Source organism: Bos grunniens, chromosome X, assembly GCF_055505025.1.
Source record: "Bos grunniens cultivar Pamir isolate PY7600 chromosome X, Bosgru_T2T1.0, whole genome shotgun sequence".
Classification (NCBI taxonomy): Eukaryota; Metazoa; Chordata; class Mammalia; order Artiodactyla; family Bovidae; genus Bos; species Bos grunniens.
The window spans coordinates 13452213-13460138 of record NC_141194.1 but is presented as its reverse complement, the minus strand read 5'-3'; the positions used below and the strand labels follow the sequence as shown (position 1 = coordinate 13460138).

Here is a 7926-nt window from a genome sequence, read left to right as displayed (position 1 = left end):
ACTCCCTGAGTCTACTCAAACTCATGTCCATAGCGTCGTTGATGCCATCCAACCATCTCATCCTCTGTCGTCCCCTTCTTCATATGGGGAAAGTTATTTCAAAAAGTTCTCTCTCCACGGGGCGAGTTAAAACAGACCTTGGAGCCAGATTTGCTGGGTTTGTACCCTAGCCCCAACATTTAAGCGCTCTATGGCTTTGGGCAACCCAGGTAAATAATGGCTCTGTGCTTCAGTTTCCCTATCTGGTTAAACAGGCACAGCATGGTGGGAGCGGATATTCTTGAGTTAGAGTAAGCAAAGCACTTGGAACAGTATCTGGCACACAAATTTGCATGATAAAGGGTTCGTGGCATTACTTAGTGGTGTATCAAGGTTGCTCATCACAGTCAGTAATTATCAGAAACCAAGCAGGTTACTTTAAAGAAAAGCCATAAGTAATTTCCTGGCCTGGAGAGGTACAAGGAAAGTATACTGGATGTTGGAAATGTATTCTCTCTCCTCTCAAATACAAAGCAAAATTAGAGCCCATTACAGAGACAGTGTTTATTATTACCATTATTATTTTGCTCATACTTTTACCATAGCAGTTCCCCTTGCTTAGGTCCAGGTCCGCTGTGAAACACTTGCTGTTTGTGAAACCCCAGGCATGCATGCTTCAAGACGGCAGTGATGTTGAAGACAGCCCACTAAATCTTGGACTTATATGCTATGTGATAAAGCCATGTAGACTATTCCAAATTACAAAGGAATTTCTTGCTTTTTAAAAACTCAGTTTGTTACTCAATACTCTTTTGCACAGTGAATTTTAAATCCATGTTATACAATTACATAACAATGAAGAGAGAAGCCAGTTGTTTAATTGCAGTCACGTTTATTTGCAGTTTCTATACACACTTTCTAGGTAATCAAACTTTTCTGGTACATTTTTTTGAGAGGGGTTCACAATGAAATTGTCACCATTTTTACTAAAAATAAATACAAGACTTAAAGTGTTGCACAGCTCTAAAATATACAAAGGCTTGAATTGAATGTAAACGTTGAAAACATCTTACAAAAGAAACCATTTTTGCAACAATTTAAAAAGTCCATATTTACAAATATTACAAAAATACAAAATGGAGGCAAGTCCATAAACCATTGTCTTTCGGCCAGCATGAACTGGTTCTAGTACCAAAAGAGTTACACTATAACCTTCCTCATAGTTGTAAATCTTTGTCATGATCTAATTCTCTGAGTCTGCCACCACTGCAGCATATGTACTCTCTCACTGAACTTTGGCAAGAGCAAACAGCATGTTTTTGTTTGCTACAACTAGTCCATGTCCTCTACTTAGCCAAAAAAAAAAGAAAAAAAAAATCAAAAAATAAGGAAAAAATATCTCCCCCACACAACATAGACATGTTGTATAACATAAAAGAAGAAAAAATAGCATCAGTGCAAACAACAGAAGAAAAGTTTGGGTTGATGTTCTTCACAATACCTAATGTGTGTATCCTGCTTCAAGATGGCAGTGATGTTGAAAACAGCCCTCTAAATCTTGGTCTTATATGCTATGTGATAAAGCCATGTAGATTATTCCAAATTACAAAGGAATTTCTTGCTTTTTTAAAACTCAGTTTGTTACTCAATACTCTTTTGCACAGTGAATTTTAAATCCATCTTTATCTGGGTTTTTTTTTAAATCTATGAAATATAAAATAGAGAAACTCTGCTATAGATTTTTAGAGTAAACAAAATAAGTAAAACTATATTCTAAGGGTTAGTTCTGTGATCATTCATATAGATGCTCTTATTGCCTCACAATTCAAGTCAATATGTATTTTAAAATATATATATGGTACCATTACTTAAATTAATATCAATAATAAGGTGACATATTTGTTAAAGCCAATTTGTGTTTTCTGTTCAAGATTTAGAATCACTTTTAAAGCCCACATACCTTTCTTTACACTAAAAAACCCCTAATTACACAAAAGCCATACTGCAAACGAACTGCTTTTATGAAAATTACAAAAGATCACCTATTGTGACTGGAAATGACTTCTTATCGCATTTGTCTAAAAACCTTATTTTTAAAAGTTTGCCAAGTGTACTTTTTAAAGCATGAGAAAAAAGTTATTCATGTTCCCATGTGGTGTTAAACCATGCTGGTTTTCTTAACTAATGGGTTCCAATGAGAAATGATGGTCCATTTGTTCCAAACCCCCAAACGTTTTTCTTTTAATAAAAAGTATAATACTTTATAAATGTTCAAATGTATCCTTTACCAGGTAGCTTATCTATCCCTGCACAAGCATACACACACACACATACACACACACACACACACACACACACATTCTCCCTCCTATACCCTACCACCCCCAGCACCCCTTTTACACACAAGGATGACAAGAAATTAAGAAACACATTTTGATAGCGAAAACAGAATAAACTGGATTTTTTTTTCCCAAAGAAACAAACAGAAACCCAACAGCAATCAGATCCTGTTATTCTCACTCTGTAATGTCTTATAAAGTGTTTCTATTGAAAGACAGCATCTTCTTAGACCAGGCTTTCTCCTTCATATTGCATGAATTAAACCAAAACCACGAACCCCCTTTCCCACATTCTACTTTCCCAAATGCCACTTGCATAAGCTTAAAACCAGCTGCTTATCAATTTCTTGGTAACTCTGGTATGTTCTATCATTCTAATCACATTCTATTCTTTTATAGGCCATATTCCTTCTTAGTTCTCTACTTTCTACCTTCTCTCATTCAAAACATATTCCAAGTTCATAGCTGCTTATATTTCTGACATATCATCTCAAACATTAGTATCAGTTCATGTTAAAATCACGGGTGTATAACCCACTGGCAGATTTCAACTTGTAACTACATTTTTTTTTCAGTTTTAAGACAAGAAAAGTCAAGTAATTTCAAGTAATTCAGCTTGTTTCCCTGCCTTCATTTTATCAGAGCACTTGCCCTGACATTTCTTGTCCCACCCACCACCCTCCCCTTTTGCCATCAAGCAGATAGAGTAAAATCAGACAAAAACTCAGTTGTATGTAGCATTGTGAACCAGAGATGCTCCCCAATCCCATTTAACAGTGAATATAAATAATGCATATACACATACCTATTTCCCAACTACATTGTTCACAGTGTCATTTCTGTTAATTTTTAGGTAGCATGAATCTCATCAGCACAGAGAGAAAGCATCACTGAAAACTCATTGCAGGTACTTACTGATAAATCCACAGCTCTGTGGCATGCTTATGTTTTATTTTTGTTCATTAAACAACCTGGAGCTAATTGCTAAACTGTTGAAGGAGTTTAAAGATAATTGTCATCAGATTATGACGTTTATGTCCCCAGCAGTGTAATATAAAATGGAACCTAAAATTAACTACTGTTTCCCCTACTCATTCTCTTTAAAGCAATCCATTGAAAAACTGAAGTTAAAAGGACACTGTCAAGTGCTGTTGTTCAGGGCTTTGTATTGAAAATGATGACTTCTCTCACTAATTTTGTTTTTTAAATCAAAAGCATGCTTTTACTTCTGTTCAGATTACCACATGGCCAATCAGCCACGTGTTACCAGTAGTTTGTGTGGTGCTGCAATTTGTCACAAAATGGTTAAGTCTGAATTCATTGTTTTAAATTAATCACATTTCACTATATGACCTCAAGATTTCCTTTATTTCACCAGTTTAAAAGTCATATTTGAGGTTTATCACTCAGAAATCATATTGGTGGACATTTAAATATGGTCTTCGATATGAAAATGGTATTCACAGAATACAATTATTACACTGTATTTGTTGTGTTCTATAAACAGTTGGTGTGTGGTAGATAATTGGCCACATGTCCACTCGTCGTTGATAAATCTATTTACACATTTTTATCAAAAATATGGTATTTACATGTGTGTAGTTCTTCTAAATTTTGCTTTAGTCCATTTGAATGTAAAAATATACCAAACCTCCAGAGTAATTTCATCTTCATATGAATTATGACAGTGAGGGCTTTGTTTTCTGAATAGGCAGCTCTGGGAAAAAAATTTTCTAGGTTTTGTGAAAAGCACACATTTTAAAATTCTCTATTATCAAAAGGAATGAGACTGAGTAAATCAAACTATGCTAAAGAAAAATATGAAAGACAGTGCAGCTACTGAAAAACATAAGAAAGACCGAACCACCTTCCATTTCCCCAGAAAATATTTAGGAACTCATTGGTAAACGTGATGGGACCCCACCACATGCTGACTTATCCCACGTCTTCCGTTTTGTTCCTCCATCCTCATATGAGTAAGGTTTTGGCCTTGGATAGCCAGCCTGGCGGGTTCGCCTACGTGGAGCTCTGGGAGGATCGGTCGTCGTGTGGGCTCCCGTCAGAGTTTTCGGTCTCACCCTCAGAGATTGCCTGCATGGGCGCGTTGTACAGCCTGCAGCGGACACTGTAGCGGCTGCTGCTGGCCGCAGGAGGAGCCCGGGAACGTCCAACCCTGGCTGATGCTGAGGTGGCAAAGTTCTTCGAGGAAAACCCTTCTGCGTTAACCCGTGGGGAGCACGGAGAGAGGGGAGATAGTGCTTCAGTTCCCGGTGACCCCTGATGGGCCTCATGGGGGCTTTGGGGGGACTCCGCGGTGAGGTCCCCAGGAGGTTTGGGCAGGATGGGACTCTTCAGGATCTCAGTAGCAGACATACGGTAACTGGAATCTGAGCGACTGCCTTTCTTCAGGAGTAATAGCTTAAACTCTTCATTGGATGTGTTGGACTTTTTGGCATTTCGGTAGATGAGGCCAGGAGACCTCTGGCTGTTTGGGGTGGTCACATTGCTGTTGGGCGAGGTGACAGAACCGGCACTGTTGCTGCTACTGCTGCCCAGGGAAGCTCTCGATTTACTGCGGACAGACATGTCCCCAGAATCTTTTCTTCCAAGTACTTTCCTCTTGGACCTTTTAAGAAGGGGAAAAATCTCAGTCCACAATACATTTGGATGAAACTAAAAGTGTTAAGTCACATTCCTGCATCCCCTTACAGAACAGTTCGGGGCCCCCGTCTGCTGGGATACTAAGCATTAGGGCCGCAGACATGAGGAGTAAGACCCAACCCTTGTACTTGCAGCCTGTGGGAAATTCTCCAACAACCAGTGGACAGGAATTAGGTTTATGGAAGGGACCGTTTCAAATAATGACTCATGTGGGGGCTAGAGGTTTTAGAGGATGACTTACTGGCATGTTTCACAAAAGTATAAAAAACTACTGCTGAGTTCTGGTTAGCATGTAGATGGTGAAGGACTGTCCCCTTCATTCAGCCTGTCTCTGTATTACAGATGAAATACTCTGATGTCTGGGACTGGCTTCCTATGAATACTGGGAGAGCAAAGTGGATGGAGGTATGGATGGGACAGGACTAGCTACAGGCTGATGGTTGATAGGTTGATAGGTGATAGACATGTCTGTGTGTGTGTTTAGGTGGGGAGGAGGGGTGGGTGCATTATACTATTCTGTCTACTTTTAAAATTCCTCCATATAAATATATTTCTTCCATGACTCCTTAAATAAGTCGATCTATTTTGGCTGCAAATACCATTTTCCATAGCTACCTAGGAATTTCAACACTCTATTAATCAGTATCTAGGCTATCTCTGGAGCTCTTAAAGCTCTGTGCACTATAAGCTCTCAAGAAAAGAAAATGTTTCTTGTCACTGTGCTGCACATAAATAAATGCTGTCTAAATGTAAATCTAAGATTGCCAAACTCTGTTAAGTCTACCAAACCTAGGCACCCATCCATCACTGTATTATTTCTTTAGCTAAAATAAACAGGCATAAATTTAGTGAACTTAATCATGAGTCAGCATGACGTCAGTTCATTGCAACGTACTGGCGACTTGCTTTCTCACCAACCTAAAAACCTGTAGGTTAGAGAAAATGTCAGCTTTGCAACTGGAAACCAGCCTGATTTTCATGCACTGGAAGCTCTGTGGTTACTATCTTGTGTATGTCAGTGTCTGGCACTCCAATAAGGTAGGGATTTCAAATTAATGTCTGCTTGTAGTATCTATCATATTCTAGACAATGACATGATACTGTATCATCAGAACAGAACGCATGAGCTATAGGTACCCTATTTACAGCAAGGGAATAGGTAAACAGGTTTTAAGTGGCTCGAGACTGGATAAGTGGCAGCATTGGGTTTCAATTCCATGTCTTTCTGACTCTACTCCTTACATTCTGTCCACTCTTCTAGACACTAGCATTGGTTCTTTAACTCACATAGCATTTAATAACTTGTCCTAAGGTTGGGGATAAAAGCAGGTGAGGGGAATGTAACTGGGGACAAAGAAAAATAATGATTCTTCATTCTCCGAATAGAAAGGTGAGCCTGCTAAGGTCTACACAGAATGTGCTTGTGAGCAGTGCTCCTTCTTTATGAGAGAACCACATGAAGAGAAAACATGAGTTTCCCTAGGAGGTATGATCCTGGGGAAAAAAACAGTGGTAAGCTACTTGAGAAGAACTTGCTTCACAGTATAACTCCATGAGGAAGACAAGACAGTCCCCAAGTTTTGTCCCTTGGGAGCCGCATCTAGGTCACTGAGACCTAGTGAAGTAGGCAGTCGCAGCTGTGAAAGGAGTAGGCGTGCTCTGGACAGCTCAGTCTGATACGGGCTCAGTTTCCAAGGGCTAGTTCCTGCTCTGTTCTTTGGTCACAGCTTGTAAGGAGTGTTCTTGCAAATAGGGGCTCTGATCACAGGGGTGCGGGGACTGATGAGAGAATGTGAATGATCAGCATGGAAGCAGCCCAGAGGACATCCCCTATTCATGGGATGCTGCTGCTGCTAAGTCGCTTCAGTCATGTCTGACTCTCTGCGACCCCATAGACAGCAGCCCACCAGGCTCCTCAGTCCCTGGGATTCTCCAGGCAAGAACACTGGGATGGAGGAGCCTGGTATGGAGCATTAAATCTAGAGAAGGCCAGTGTTATTAAAGAAAGTTTTAGGAAGAGAGGGGGGAAAAGAGAGTAATGATTAGTTGTTGTGGACTGTGAAATGGGCAGGTTTCTACACTGTCTTGTTTTAAATCTGGGGCTCTGTGTAGTGAGTCAACTTACCTCTGCTAGTGTAGGGTTATAGCTTTGAGCATGTTTTTTAGGTTAATAAATTATTTAAAAGTCAGGGATTACACTAGAGTTTGAGTTTTCACTCTTAAGTTACTTGACCACAAATTGCTTTCAAATAAAAACTTGTTCCAGAATGTCTTTCCTCTGGGGGAAAAAACAGCTTCCCTCAGCAGTTCTTAGGAAAGTCTCTCAATTGAATTCTACCTCACTACATATAAAGCCACATATTTCTCATCTTGAATATAAGTCTATCAATTTGATTTGGAAAAATAATTTATTTCCTTGTGTTTTTTGAGGAATGTATTACTAGTACCCAAGGCTTTTCCATATTTGCATTTGATGAGAAGCATCATCAGAAGCGAAACCTTTGGTGTCATTGCCTCACCTGTGAATAACTGCAAACAAATCCTCAGTTGTTCGAGGTTTGTTGGGAGACACGAACACACTTTCTGCTTCAGCCTGAGAGTCTTCACTTAATGGTGAGATCACAGAGTCATCACTCGGTGACGATTCTTAAATTAAGAACAAAAGCATCTTTAGGAAGAAGTCACCTGGCACATTGCTGGGCTTCACTCACTTGGGGAACAATAAACAGCAGTTACCTGGCTGCCATTTTTACAATGAAAGAGCTATCACTTAGTCCCTCCGTAACAAAAGCTTTGATCGTAATTGTTTTAGTAAGTTAAAAAGGAGGAGGGATTTGTCTTACATATTGTGGTGCTCCTATGTTGGGTGCATATATATTTATAATTGTTATATCTTCTTCTTGGATTGATCCTTTGATCATTATGTAGTGTTCTTCTTTGTCTCTTT

General features: G+C 39.4%; 1 protein-coding gene across 21 annotated transcripts in view; it reads right to left on the bottom strand.

Moving 5' to 3' along the window:
* Positions 1 to 854: 854 nt before the first annotated feature.
* The window catches only part of NHS (NHS actin remodeling regulator), a 502026-nt gene continuing 494954 nt past the window's right edge, over positions 855 to 7926 (bottom strand). For all 21 annotated transcript variants that reach the window (XM_086386804.1, XM_086386800.1, XM_086386806.1 and 18 more), the window contains 2 exons: positions 7499 to 7625; positions 855 to 4944 (listed from right to left, as the gene is read on the bottom strand). In XM_086386804.1, coding sequence (XP_086242930.1) covers positions 4335 to 4944; positions 7499 to 7625 — 737 coding nt within the window. In that variant the 3' untranslated portion in view covers positions 855 to 4334. The remainder of the gene's footprint in view (positions 4945 to 7498; positions 7626 to 7926) is intronic.